Source organism: Oryctolagus cuniculus, chromosome 17 (assembly GCF_051225735.1).
Source record: "Oryctolagus cuniculus isolate XC-2025 breed Fujian yellow rabbit chromosome 17, ASM5122573v1, whole genome shotgun sequence".
Classification (NCBI taxonomy): domain Eukaryota; kingdom Metazoa; phylum Chordata; class Mammalia; order Lagomorpha; family Leporidae; genus Oryctolagus; species Oryctolagus cuniculus.
This window is the reverse complement of record NC_142883.1, coordinates 38,019,284-38,032,993: the sequence shown is the minus strand read 5'-3', so window position 1 is coordinate 38,032,993 and position 13,710 is coordinate 38,019,284. Positions and strand designations below refer to the sequence as shown.

The 13,710-nt window shown below is 43.6% G+C and overlaps 1 protein-coding gene across 11 annotated transcripts in view; it reads left to right on the top strand.

Moving 5' to 3' along the window:
• ACACA (acetyl-CoA carboxylase alpha) overlaps positions 1-13,710 on the top strand; it is a 318,142-nt gene that overhangs the window by 58,653 nt on the left and 245,779 nt on the right. For 6 of the 11 annotated variants that reach the window (XM_089317362.1, XM_008271162.5, XM_051824672.3 and 3 more), the window contains exon 2: positions 10,358-10,610. In XM_089317362.1, the coding sequence (XP_089173488.1) occupies positions 10,384-10,610 (227 nt within the window). In that variant the 5' untranslated portion in view covers positions 10,358-10,383. Of the gene's footprint in view, positions 1-7,226; positions 7,274-10,357; positions 10,611-13,710 lie in introns of all 11 variants that reach the window. The other 5 variants (XM_008271164.5, XM_008271159.5, XM_008271157.5 and 2 more) reach the window with 1 other exon arrangement.

Genomic DNA, 13,710 nt, shown 5'->3' with positions numbered 1-13,710 from the left:
CTTTTATTCAATAGTTCAGTTATTTGATAGGCAGAGAATGAGAGACACTGAGAGAGAAAAAGAAGAAGCTCCCATCCACTGATTTACTACTTAAATGCCCATAGCAGTAGCAACTGAGGAGTCAAAGCTGGGAGCCAGGGACTCAACCCAGGTCTCCATGAGTGGCAGGAACCCAACTACTTGAGCCATCCTGTTGCCTCCCATGGTCTGCATTAGCAGGAAGCTGGAATCAGGAGCCAGAGTTGGAGATTGTACCTAGGTACTCCTGTGTGGGATGCAGACATCCTAACTGATGTCCTAACTGCTAACCCTGCACCTGTTCAGTAGTTTAACATACATTTCTGATCCTTGCCAATACCAACTATTGCATTGCTGTTTGTAAAATAAAATATATTTTGTAACTGTATGATTTTAGGAGGTAAGTATTTTGAGTTTTAGTGGTCTGGAAATTACTTTATTGTTTGTAGTTGATCAACTGTTGATTGGGTCTCAAAGTCTAGGTTGTAAATAATTTTCTTTCAGAGTTGTGAAGGCATTTTTTAAATTACCTTCAAGCTGCCAGTGTTACTGTTTATAACTCTGAAAGGCATTCTCTGATTCTGGACCATTTGTATGTGAATTTTTTTTCCTTCTAGAAGATTGTAGGATCTTCTCTTGTGTTCAGGTTCTGAAATTTTAGTGATGTACTTAGTGTCTATTTTTTTTATGCATTGGGGTGGGTGCTTGGGGCCCTTTTTAATAGGACAATCATGCCCTTTAATCCTATTGAAGTTTCATTATTTATTATGCTTTTTATATTTTGCTCCCTGTTCTTTTGGGCGCTCCTATTATTCATATATTGGACCTTCTGGACATGTCCTCTCATTTTCTTATCTTTTCTCACCTGCTGTTCATCTCTTTGACTTTTTATTCTGATTCATGAAGCCGTTTTCTCAACTGTATATCATCCAACTGATGATTTTTTCATTACTGTAATTAATTTTTTACTTTTAAGAATTATTTTTTAGGGCCAGCATTGTGGCATAGCAAGTAAAGCCACCACCTTCAATGCTGGTATCCCATATGGACTCTGGTTTGAGTCCTGGCTTCTCTGCTTCCAATCTGGTTCCCTGCTAATGTGACTGGGAAAACAGTGGAGAACAGCCCAAGTGCTTGGGCCCCTGCACCCACATGGGAGACCCAGAAGAAGCTCCTTGGCTTTGTCCTGATCCATTCCTGGCCATTGCAGCCATCTGGGAAGTGAACCAGCAGATGAAAGATATCTCTTTCTCTAACTCTGCCCTTCAAATAATTAAAATAAAAATTTTAAAATAATTCTTATTTGGTTTTAAATGTTTTTTTAAAAAATATTTCATTTATGTCTCATTCGTGTAGTATCTTCCCTTAGTTCTCTAAGGGTAATGATGATAGTCCTTTAGGCTTTTTTTAGATAGTAATTTTAGACTTGACAGAAAAGCGGCCAAGATAGCACATGGAGTTCCTGCATACCCTTGACGAAACTTCACTTAGTGTTTATACTTAAGTACCCACAGTACTTTTGTCAAAACTAAGAAATTAACATTGATAGAATACCATTAACTGAATTATGGACTTTAGATTTCTCCATTTTTTCTTTTAAGCTGATGGTTTTTTTTTGTTTGTTTGTTTTGTTTTTTTTTTTTTTTGTTTGTTTGTTTGTTTTGTTTTTTTTTGACAGGCAGAATGGACAGAGAGAGAGAGAGAAAGGTCTTCCTTTTTCCCCCCTAATGGCTGCTGCGGCCGGTGCGCTGCCTCTGGCGCACCGCGCTGATCCGAAGTGAGGAGCCAGGTGCTTCTCCTGGTCTCCCATGTGGATGCAGGGCCCAAGGAGCAACCAGGACTAGAACCTGGGGTGCCGGCGCCGCAGGCGGAGGATTAGACTATTGAGCCATGGCACTGACCAAACTGATGCTTTTTCAGGTCCTATATCTAATCCAGGATGCCACATTGAATTCAGTGGTTATGTCTGCTTAGTCTTCCCTGACTTGTGGTAGTTTCATAGACTTTCCTTTTTTCCAATGACTTTGATAGTTTTGAAGAATATTGGTCAAATATTTTATAGACAGTTCCTCAGTTCAAATTTGTGTGATATTTTCTCATGATTGGCCTTGGGTGATGGGTCTGGGGAGAGGATGCCACAGAGGTGAAGTTCCTTCTCCTTCCTCTGTTTTGCCTCTCCTTTAAATTTTTTTTCAGCTAACGTTCTTTATTTATAGATAGGGAAAGAGAGCTTCCATCTGCTATTTTACTCCATAAATGCCTGCCGTGGCTGGGGCTGGACCAGGGTTGAAGTTGGGAGCCAGAAACTTAATCTGGTGGGTGGCAAGGAACCCAATTACTTTCTGCCTCCATTAGCAGCAAGCTGGTCAGGAGCTAGAGCTGGACATTGAACCCAGTCACTCTTATGTTGGATGTGAATGCTTTTTGTTTTTATCTCTTTGGTATTTATTTTGTTTATTTAAAAGCAGAGTGACAGAGAAGGAGAGACAGAGAGACCCTCTATCCTCTGGTTGTTTCCCCAAATGGCTGCAATGGCCAGGCTGAAGCTGGGAGTTTTGAAGTCCCACCTAGGTCTTTCATGTGAGTGGCAGGGACCTGAGTATTTGAGCCATCTTGTGCTGCCTTCCCAGGCACATTAGCAGGAAGCTGGATCAGAAGCAGAGCAGATGGGACTCACACACACACTCCAATTTGGAATGCTGATCCGTTGCACCATAGTGGTGACCTTGGGGCAGGTGTTTTAAGCAGGGTCTTAACTGCTAAGTTAAACACCTGTTCTTGTTATTGTTGTTGTTATTGATTTTTTTAATGTTGGAGATTTTTCTCAGACATGTAATATTCCTTAGTTATCTGCTTGTATTTAAAAGAGGGGATTGAAATGCTAAGTAGAAATTATGGAAATGCTGAGTAGGGCTTGCTGACAACTTCATGGTAGAGTGATCTGGTTGGGCAACGTAATTAGGGAATTTCACTGTTAACTAATGAGGTTTTTCTCCCTTGGGTTGATTAGGTCCTGTAAAGAAGAATCCTTCAGTCTCCCTCCTAGAGGGTGAAGACTACAGAGGCGTCTTACTCAATATGTTGGCTTTATCCATTTTCAGTGTAGTACTCATCCCTTCCCCCCCCCCCTTTTTTTTTTTTGGACAGGCAGAGTGGACAGTGAGAGAGAGAGACAGAGAGAAAGGTCTTCCTTTTTCCGTTGGTTCAAACTCCAATGGCCACTGCGGCCGGTGCACCACGCTGATCTGAAGCCAGGAGCCAGGTGCTTTTCTTGGTCTCCCATGTGGGTGCAGGGCCCAAGCACTTGGGCCATCCTTCACTGCACTCCCTGGCCACAGCAGAGAGCTGGCCTGGAAGAGGGGCAACCGGGACAGAATCCGGCGCCCTGACTGGGACTAGAACCCCGTGTGCCGGTGCCGCAGGCGGAGGATTAGTCTATTGAGCTGTGGCGCCGGCCTCATCCCTTTTCTGTTGATGGTATCCACCAGTCCAGGAACCCTGTTTAACCCTCTCCGGAGAATAAAACTTTTAAAGTCTTATATCAAGATGGTAGAGTACCAGGTACTTGGTTTCACTAGTTGAGAAGAAAATCTAATGATCTGAGGCATCTGACACAGAATTTCAACCAATTTTCCATATTTATTTGTTTTTAAATTTTATTTGATAGACAGGGGCAGACAGAGATGTCTCATCTGCTAGTTTACTCTTAAATACCTGCAGGATCTGAGGTTGGGCCAGACAGAAGCCAGGAGCGTGGAACACAGTCTGTGTCTCTAATGTGGGTGGCAGGGACCCAGATACTTGAGCCATCACCTGTTGCCTTCCAGAGTGCCCCTTAGCAGCAAGCTGAACCCAGGCTCTCTGATACGGGACGTGGGCTTCCCAAGTGGCAACTTAACCACTGCTCCAAATGCCTGCCCTGGAGCCTCGGTTTTGACTCTAGCTGTACTGCACCTTTGATTACATAATGCAAACTACCTTTTTCCTTCTCCTCACCCACTTCCCTGCCTCGTTGTAGAGAATAATACTAGATCAGACTCCATCCTGATCCCCAGTTAATACACCTACATGGTCCTAACTCTTGTCCTTTGTCATTTGATGGTGATAGTGGTGGCATCTTCTTAGAATTTCTGGATTACTTAACTGATGTAATAGCTTCTTTCCTTTTTTCCCCTCTCTGTTCTTGTTATTTTTTATTTTTTCCTTCTTTGTTCTTGACTAGGGATTCTCAAGCCTGGACTTGCATTAGTGTCAATCAACCCTGGACCTCCAGCTGCAGTTCTGATTGAGTAGATCTAAAGGATAGAGTTTAGGCTTGTACATTTTTATCCAGCTCCATGTGTCATTCTTGCATATAGTCAAAGCTGAGATCTACTCTTGATACATTTAAGTTTGAGGGCTTAGAAGGACATGCAGGGAAGTAGCTAAAGACTCCTGGATTGGAACCGGCATTGTGGCTTATCAGGTAAAGCCGCTGCCTGCAATGCCGGCATCCCACATGGGTGCCAGTTCGAGTCCCAGCTGCTCCCACTTCTAATCCAGCTCCCTGCTAATGCACCTGGGAAAGCAGTGGAAGATGGCCCAAATGTTTGGGCCCCTGTACCCATGTGGGAGACCAGAAGAAGCTCCTGGCTCCTGGCTTTGGCCTGGCCCAGTCCTGACCATTGCGGCCATTTGGGGAGTGAACCAGAGGATCGAAGATCTCTCTCTGTCTCTCTCCTTCTCCCTCTTTCTCTCTGTAACTCTTTCAAAAAAAAAAAAAAAAAAGATTTCTGGGCCCCTCAGCATTTAGGAACTTAGTATAAGAGGAATTGTGGGGCTCTCTCCTCGCTGACGCTTCTCTCCATGCTCTGAGACCCATCTGAAGACCAGGCTTCATGTGCCCCACCATGCAACACCTGCCCCTTTGCTCCACACTTTTTCCAGAAGCACTTTAAGGTATTCATGAGCTGATTCTCAACTTGACTACACAAGATATTTAGAAGATTTCTTACAACAAACTAACAGATGGGCTGCTGCCAACAGCACACTGTGACAGATGAAAAAGAAGAATCTTATCATATAGTATTTTCCAGAATATGGGCAGAAGAGAGAGCTAAGTGTTTAAAGTACGGTTCTCAATATTCATTCAAGAGGAAGAAAAGACAATCCACAGACAAAGGAATATATTTGCAAAATATTCATCTGATGAAAAACTATTAACCAAAATATACAAGAGCTCTTAAAACTCAAGAATAAGAAAACAATCTGATTTTTTAAAAATGTGCCAAAGACTTCAACAGACACCACATCAAAGATGCTATGTGTAGATGGTAAACAAATATATTAAAACATGTTCCACGGGGGAGGACATTTGGTGCAGGATACCCGTATTCCATATTGAATGCTTGGGTAGAGTCCTGTCTACTCTGCTTCCAATCCAGCTTCCTGTTGACATGCATCCTGGGGCAGGGGCTAGGGAAGAACAGCAGATGATGGCTCAAGTACTTGGGTCCCTGCCATCCACATGGGAACCTGAGTGCAATTCTGGGCCCTGGCTTTGGCCCTGGGTGTTGCAGATGTTTGTGGGGTAAACCAGTGAAGGAAAATCTATTTATCTGGCTCTCTGCCTTTCAAATAAAAAAAAATGAAAATAAATTTTAAAAAGAAAAACCATGCTGAAGGGATGGGCCTTTGAGGTAGAGGTTAAGACACTGCTTGACAGACTCATAGAATGGCAAATGTCCTAAATAGCACTCTGGCCTCAGAATCAGCCCTTAAGGCATTCAGATATGGCTGAAGAGCCCATGAGAGTATTTTAGGCATGGAAAGCCAAGACACTCTGGGAAAAAAAAAAAAAAAAAAAGAAGAAGAAGAAGAAGACCTAAATGAAAGACCTCTGTGAGTGAGATCCCAGTGGAAAGAACGGGGCCATCAAAGAAGGAGGTACCTTTCTCTGAAGGGAGGAGAGAATTTCCACTTTGACTATGACCCTGTAGGAATAAGATCAAAGTCGGCGAACTCAAAAGGCTTCCATAGCCTTGGCAACTCATGACTAGAGCCTAGGGAGATTATTGATGCCATAAACAAGAGTGTCAAATTGTTAAGTCAACAACAGGAGTCACTGTGTACTTACTTCTCATGTGGGATCTGTCCTTAATGTGTTGTCCAGTGTCAAGTAATGCTATAACTAGTACTGAAACAGTATTTTACACTTTGTGTTTCTGTGTGGGTGCAAACTGATGAAATCTTTACTTAATATATACTAAATCGATCTTCTGTATATAAAGATAATTGAAAATGAATCTTGATGTGAATGGAATGGGAGAGGGAGCAGGAGATGGGAGGGGTGTGAGTGGGAGGGAAATTATGGGGGGGGAGCCATTGTAATCCATAAACTGTACTTTGGAAATTTATATTTACTAAAAAAAAAAAAAAGAGGAATTGTGTCCTCTCCCTGATTTCTAACCTTTGTGATGGATCACTAAAACTATTTGGAAACATAATCAGAGCCTCAATGAGTTGTCAAGAATCTAGTGGTTCTGGGCTGGTGCCGCAGCTCACTAGGCTAATCCTCCGCCTGCGGCGCCCGCACCCTGGGTTCTAGTCCCGGTTGGGGCGCTGGATTCTGTCTGGGTTGCTCCTCCTCCAGTCCAACTCTCTGCTCTGGCCCGGGAGTGCAGTGGAGGATGGCCCAGGTGCTTGGGCCCTGCACCCGCATGGGAGACCAGGATAAGTACCTGGCTCTTAGCTTCGGATTGGTGCAGCGCGTCAGCTGTAGCGGCCACTTAGGTGGTGAACCAACGGAAAAAGGAAGACTTTTCTCTCTGTCTCGCTCTCTTTCTCTCTCACTGTCAAAAAAAAAAAAAAAAAAAAAAAAAAAAAAAAAGAATCTAGTGGTTCTCTTCTCTGTCCTGTCTCATTTTTGATGCAATACTGGAAATGATGAGGCCCATCAAGTGTGCAGTTGGAAAAACCACCTTAGGGAATGGTAGTCTGAAACTATCATTTAATAAGTCCTTAAATAATAAAGTCTTTGTGTAATGCTTTTGATTTACACAATTAAACTATTGAATTTTGTTTCAGGATAACTGAAGATTTGACCAGACAAAACATGATACTTTAAATATTATTAATTTTATACTTTGCTGAGCAAAATAGAAATTGATAAGCATTTTTTATTTCTTTTACAAAAAACTTCAAGTCTCTTTCTCTCTTTCTCTCTTTAGTTCTTTTTGGAGGTGGATATCTGCTCAGACAGTAAGAATTTTAAGAGGTCAGTTAATAATGTTTATTCCTGTTTACTGTGTGATAAAAATTTTTGTTCATATGTTAAATTGTTGAACTGTAGGCTTTTATGTTTAAAGTTGCTTTCTGCAGAAGAACATAGGCAGCTTTGGTGGGGGTGGGGTTGGGGGGAGAAGTAGCCAAAAGTGGATAAGGAGTCTTACAGTGGTGGTGCTCCACTACCTTGCCTCTTTAATTCAGGACTAGAATCAGTGGAAATGGGGCAGGCTGGGGAGCAGCTTCTAGAGTGTCTGGACAACTCCTCAGTGATTTTCCATACCCAACCTCTCTGTACCGGTAGTGTGTGGGCTCGTGCCTGGGAGTGCCGTTCCGGGCTGTTGAGGCTCTTTAACCGTTTGCACTGAGCTGCTTCCAATCTATGCACATCTTCAGAGAAGGCTGCCTTCATGTTCTTAGGAAACTAAAACTTGAAGTTGGCCTTATTGAGTCTTTCTTTCATTTAATAACTTGGGGACCATGTTTTGTTAATTCAACCTTGTTTTTTTTTTTTTTTTTTTCTTATCCCATGGAATCAAAGAATCATCCCTTTTTGGTGGATTTTATTTTTGTGTGTGGTTGTTTAATTTCAGTAAGACTGTAAGCTAGGATCCATACCTAAGTGCCCTACTTACTACTCTGGTGATGAAGGCAGCCATTATTTTCTGTGTTAGTTGGGATGGAATTTTTTTTTTTTTTTTTTTGGATCTGTTGTTTTTAAGTCTGCTCTAAAATGTAAAAGAAATTGGTTGCAGCGGTATCTTTTGGTGTTCTCAGAGTGGTCTGTCTGTTGGCACTATCCTTTCTTCTCACTTTATTCCTCTTGTTCACCCTTTTGTCCATCCATCCTTTCCTCCCTCCCTCTTTTCTTTTTAAATGATTTTGTTTTCTTTTAGGCTTCTAGAATGAACCTCTTAATAAAATGTGGACACATTTAATTATTTTTTAGAAAAACTTAAATTTTCCAAGGGAGAAATGTATAGTAAATTTAGACATCAAATTTTCCTGTTGCATGATACTTTAAAAAATTTTAAAAAATTTTATTTGAGGGGCTGGTGCTGTGGCGCAGCAGATTAAAGCCCAGGCCTGCAGTGCTGGCATCCCATATGGGCTCCGGTTCGAGTCCCGGCTACTCCACTTCCGATCCAGCTCTCTGCTATGGCCTGGGAAAGCAGTAGAAGATGGCCCAACCCCTTGGGCAACTGCACCCATGTGGGAGACCCAGAATAAGCTCCTGGTTCCTGGCTTCAGATCAGCTCAGCTCTGGCCTTTGCGGCTCTCTCTCTCTCCTGGCTCTGCCTCTCTCTGTAACTCTGTTTTTCAAATAAATAAATATTACTTGAGAGGCAGAGAGAGAGAGAGAGACAGACACAGAGACAGAGATATAGGCAAGCCCCCATCTTCTCAGTTCCTCCTCAAATACCCAGAACACTTGGGCTAAGCCAGCCTGAAGCCAGGAGCAGTTAATGCACTTGATGGCTCTCTTGCCGCCTCCCAGGGTCTGCATTGGTAAGAGGCTAGATTTTGTCAGAGTTGGTCAAGACGGTGCTTGGGGCGACCACACATTTCTGCCTTCTGTTTCTTGCTCCTTGCTAATACTCACCCTGGAAAACAACAGGTGATGCTTAAGTGCTTGGGTCCCTGCAACCCACATGAGAGACCTGCATTGAATTCCAGACTCCTGGCTTCAGCTCTTGCCCTCATTTAGGGAGTGAACCAGCAGATGGAAGATCTGTCTCTGCTTTTCAAGTAAATAGCACAAAAATGTTTTTTTAAAAAAGGTGAAGCTGCATGCTGTTTAATACTGAGTTGATATGTAATTTCGAAATTTTTTAGTAGTGTTTTTGAAGAGTTGGAATAGTGTTTTACTTTTTTTTTTTTTTTTTTTTTTTTTTTTTGCTGTGGGCTTTGAACTGTGTTCTGGTTTTTGTTAGCAATTGGTAATCTCTAATGCAGACTGTGAAGTCCCTATATCTAGAAAAGTTGTAATTGAGATGATACCTCCATCACTTTGATTACAGATTTTATTTATTTATTTTTAATTTTTTTTTTTTGACAGGCAGAGTGGACAGTGAGAGAGAGAAACAGAGAGAAAGGTCTTCCTTTTGCCGTTGGTTCACCCTCCAATGGCCGCCGCTGCTGGCGCGCTGCGGCCGGCGCACTGCGCTGATCCGATGGCAGGAGCCAGGTGCTTATCCTGGTCTCCCATGGGGTGCAGGGCCCAAGCACTTGGGCCATCCTCCACTGCACTCCCTGGCCACAGCAGAGAGCTGGCCTGGAAGAGGGGCAACCGGGACAGAATCCGGCGCCCCGACCGGGACTAGAACCCGGTGTGCCGGCGCCGCAAGGCAGAGGATTAGCCTAGTGAGCCGCGGCGCCGGCCCAGATTTTATTTTTTTAAGAAAGCTTTTGTTTAATGACTACAAATTTCATAGGTACAGCTTTAGGAATATAGCTTCTTCCCCCAATACCCGCCCTCCCACCCCCGATTATAGATTGACTCTCTCCCTGTATCAACATCAGCACATTGGAGCCAGAAAGTGCCCATTTTTGGGTGAATTTTTAAAATAGGTAACTTAAGAAAAAACTAAATATGCATCCAGAGTTTGCTTTTATGCCTTTAGGTAAAATTCATAGCCTCTGACTATATAGTGTTTAGAGCCAGATGATCACTCTAAACCACCACCACTTTCCCCAAGACATTTATTCCTCCTAATATTAACAACCAAAATTGCAATATCACAACAAAGCAGTTTTTACCTACTGCAAGGATTTCTCTGTTGAGCATAATTTTCTCTGGGACATCACCAAATTGATAGAGATTGGGAATGGCTTATAATTTTTTAAAGAAAGATTTCTTTGGGAAAAAGGGAACTGTTTTAACTTTTGGGCTTAATTACAGGAATCTGAGTTTTCCTCCCTGATTCGGAATGGCTAGGGCAGCTAGCTAGTTCTCAGGCCCTGCCTCGCCTTCAAGCGTCGGCTGTGGTTTATTGGGTACAAGCGCTAGTGTCCTCAGGTTTTACGTGGTTATCTCGAATCTGCTTTTCTCACTTGCTCTTCATTTTTTCTACAGCTCTGAGAGCCCATTTTGAAGGAATCATGGAGGAAACATCTCCCTTGGCCAAGCCTCTGGAGCTGAACCAGCACTCCCGCTTTATAATTGGTTCTGTGTCCGAAGATAACTCGGAGGATGAGATCAGCAACCTGGTGAAGCTGGACTTGCTGGAAGAGAAGGAGGGCTCTCTGTCTCCAGCTTCTGTCAGCTCAGATACTCTGTCTGATTTGGGGGTCTCTAGCCTGCAGGATGGCTTGGCCTTGCATATCAGGTAAGAGAAGGTTTAATGGTTTACTTATTTCACCTGTTTTATTAGTGCTGCTGCTTACGTTCTGAAAAGGGCAGGGTGATCTTAGCCCAGAATGAGTGTCCTCTTCCTCTGTCACTGGACTGAGTGCTTTGTGAAGAAGTGGGAAATGACGTCTATGGCTGGCTGTAGAGACGTCTTTTCCTAAATGTTCTCAGCTTTTTCCCATCCTTCCTCCATAACCATCCTTCTAGTGAACAATTTCAGCCCCTGTACAGCTGTGACTAACATTGTTGTAACTGTCTTGATGATTGATAGGAATTCTTCAGGGGTGGGCAAATTTGTAGTAATCTTTCTCTGAATCGCTTGATCACATCAGGAAGTTACATTCTGTTTCTAGCAGGGCCTGTTCTCTGAGGGTTATGATCCAAACAAAGGGTTGTTATAGAGCTGTCCTTTTTCTCTAGAAACACAATTCTCTGTCATTGAGAGCATCAGTAACTTGTAACACTGGCTTATTTACTCACGTTTGATTATACAGTTGGTGTGTGAGATGCCATCCTTTGGTCATTTGCTTCCTAGTTCCTGGAGCTAGGTGCTCACTGCACCGATCCGAAGCCAGGCTCTGCATCAGTGGTTCCAGGTGCTCACTGCTCATTGGCTTCACTTGGGCAGCCTTACGATGCCCCATCCTCCAAGATCCTGGCTTAGCATGAAATTGAGGCCTCATTTTTTTTCTTAAATTTTCTTCATATCCAGGTGATCCTAATGTACAGGCAAGGTTGAGGTTATAGATCTAATCTAGATAAATGTGTTAGGGTGGCTATTGCTGCTGGTATTATCTTGGTGCTTCTGTTATTAATAGCATGTAAAATTATCCAGCTCCCTTTTGTACACTGAAGTTCCGATGGTGTAGTAAAACCCCACGCTGGATCTGGCTGGATGTGAGTGTTCTGCTTTATTGTTATCCCTGGAGTTGGGGGTCCTGTCTTAGCGATGAGGTAGTGATGCTGGTGGTCCCATTGAGCAATGTGGAGGTAGAAAGAAAAGAGTAAAGCAACTTAATTATGTTTCACTTAAAAGATTCCTAGAATTGCAGTGAACCACAGAGGGAGTTTAGTCTGATGCTTTTTGTCTTACTAGATAAGAAAACTGAGGCCTGATGAGGGGAAATAACTTACCCAAGGTTGAATAGCGAGAAAACTGAAATTCAAATAGATGTCCTGATTCGATTTCAGTAACTCTACTTCCCTGGCCATGTGTCTTATTATATAACTAATTGAGAAAAATTTGGTTTTATGGAGTAGAACAAAGTATTATATCTAAGAGTTAAAAAGAGGAAAGAGGGCAGTATTTACAAGCAGGGAAAAGGGGTTAGGACTTTACCTTATGTAAAGATTTTTTATTACTTGGTAGTTGACTTAATGGTTGACTTGAGGTTAATACAGGTGGCACTATCTTTCCCCCTTGATGTCATTTGGAAGTGTTTGGTGGTTGTGACCGATGGGACTTTTTGCATTCAGAGGACAGAGGACCAGTGATACTCAACTTTGTACAGTATAGTGGGTAATCTCATACAACCAAGAATTGTCCTTATTTTTTATTTATTTATTTTTTTACAGGCAGAGTGGACAGTGAGAGAGAGAGAGAGAGAAAGAAAGGTCTTCCTTTTGCCGTTGGTTCACCCTCCAATGGCCGCTGTGGCCGGCGCACCGCGCTGATCTGAAGGCAGGAGCCAGGTGCTTCTCCTGGTCTCCCATGGGGTGCAGGGCCCAAGCACTTGGGCCATCCTCCACTGCCTTCCCTGGCCACAGCAGAGAGCTGGCCTGGAAGAGGGGCAACCAGGACAGAATCCGGCGCCCTGACTGGGACTAGAACCCAGTGTGCCGGCGCCGCTAGGCGGAGGATTAGCGTAGTGAGCCGTGGCGCCGGCCAAGAATTGTCCTTAAAAATACCATAGTGTGGGGTTGGTGCTGTGGCATAGAGGGTAAAACCTGTCTGCAGCACTGGCATCCCATTTGGCACTGGTTCGAGTCTTGGCTGCTCCACTTCCAGTCCATCTCTCTGCCAGTGTGCTTGGGAGAACAGAGGAAGATGGCCCTAGTGCTTGGGTCCCTGCATTCATGTGGGAGACCCAGAAGAGGCTCCTGTTTCTTTTCTTCGGATCTGCCTAGCTCTGGCCATTGAGGTTATTTGGGGAGTGAACCAGCAGATGGAAGATCTCTCTGCCTCTGCCTTTCCCTCTCTGTAATTCTGCCTTTCAAATAAATAAATAATTTTTTTTGACAGGCAGAGTTAGACAGTGAGAGAGACAGAGAGAAAGGTCTTCCTTTCCCATTGATTCACCCCCCAAATGACCGCTCCAGCCAGCTCACTGCACCCATCCGAAGCCACTTATGAGGCATGTTACCATAGGCAATTCATATAATCTGCCTGGACTCATTTTCTGCATCTATTAAAATGAAGATATCGATTCAGGTACTACTTTTCACGGTTTGCCTGTGAAGTTAGAGACTGCTTGTGCTTCGGATCAACCTCCTAGAATGAATAGCCTAATCTTTCACTAGTGATACAGATTAAGAGGGCAGGGCCATTTGTAAGAGATGTTAACTAAAGGCCCTCTGATCCCAAGTGAAGTAATTGCAATGATAGAAGACGAGAGTGTGCCTCTCTCAAGTTTAGCTTTGATTTGAGGCTCTAAATAAGAAGTTTGGTGGTATGATGGATGGGCAAGATTAGAAAATAGATGCTTCCTCCTGGTCTCCCATGCAGGTGCAGGGCCCAAGCACTTGGGCCATCTTCTACTGCTTTCCCTGGGCCACAGCAGAGAGCTGGACTGGAAGAGGAGCAACCGGGACAGAATCCGGCTCCCCAACTGGGACTAGAACCCCAGGTGCCGGAGCCGCAGGCAGAGGATTAGCCAAGTGAGCCGCGTCGCTGGCCACTGTACAACTTCAGACTATGTGTGAAACATGATACCCATTTATTGGATTAGGAAACTCTGAGTTTGGCAATCGTGAGACAAATGCCATTACAGAAAGCTCAGCTGATGATACTCTTGGGCAGTTTGTAGTTGCCAGGCCACCCCCAAAGTTGACGGCTGTTATGCAGACTGTGAGCAGTG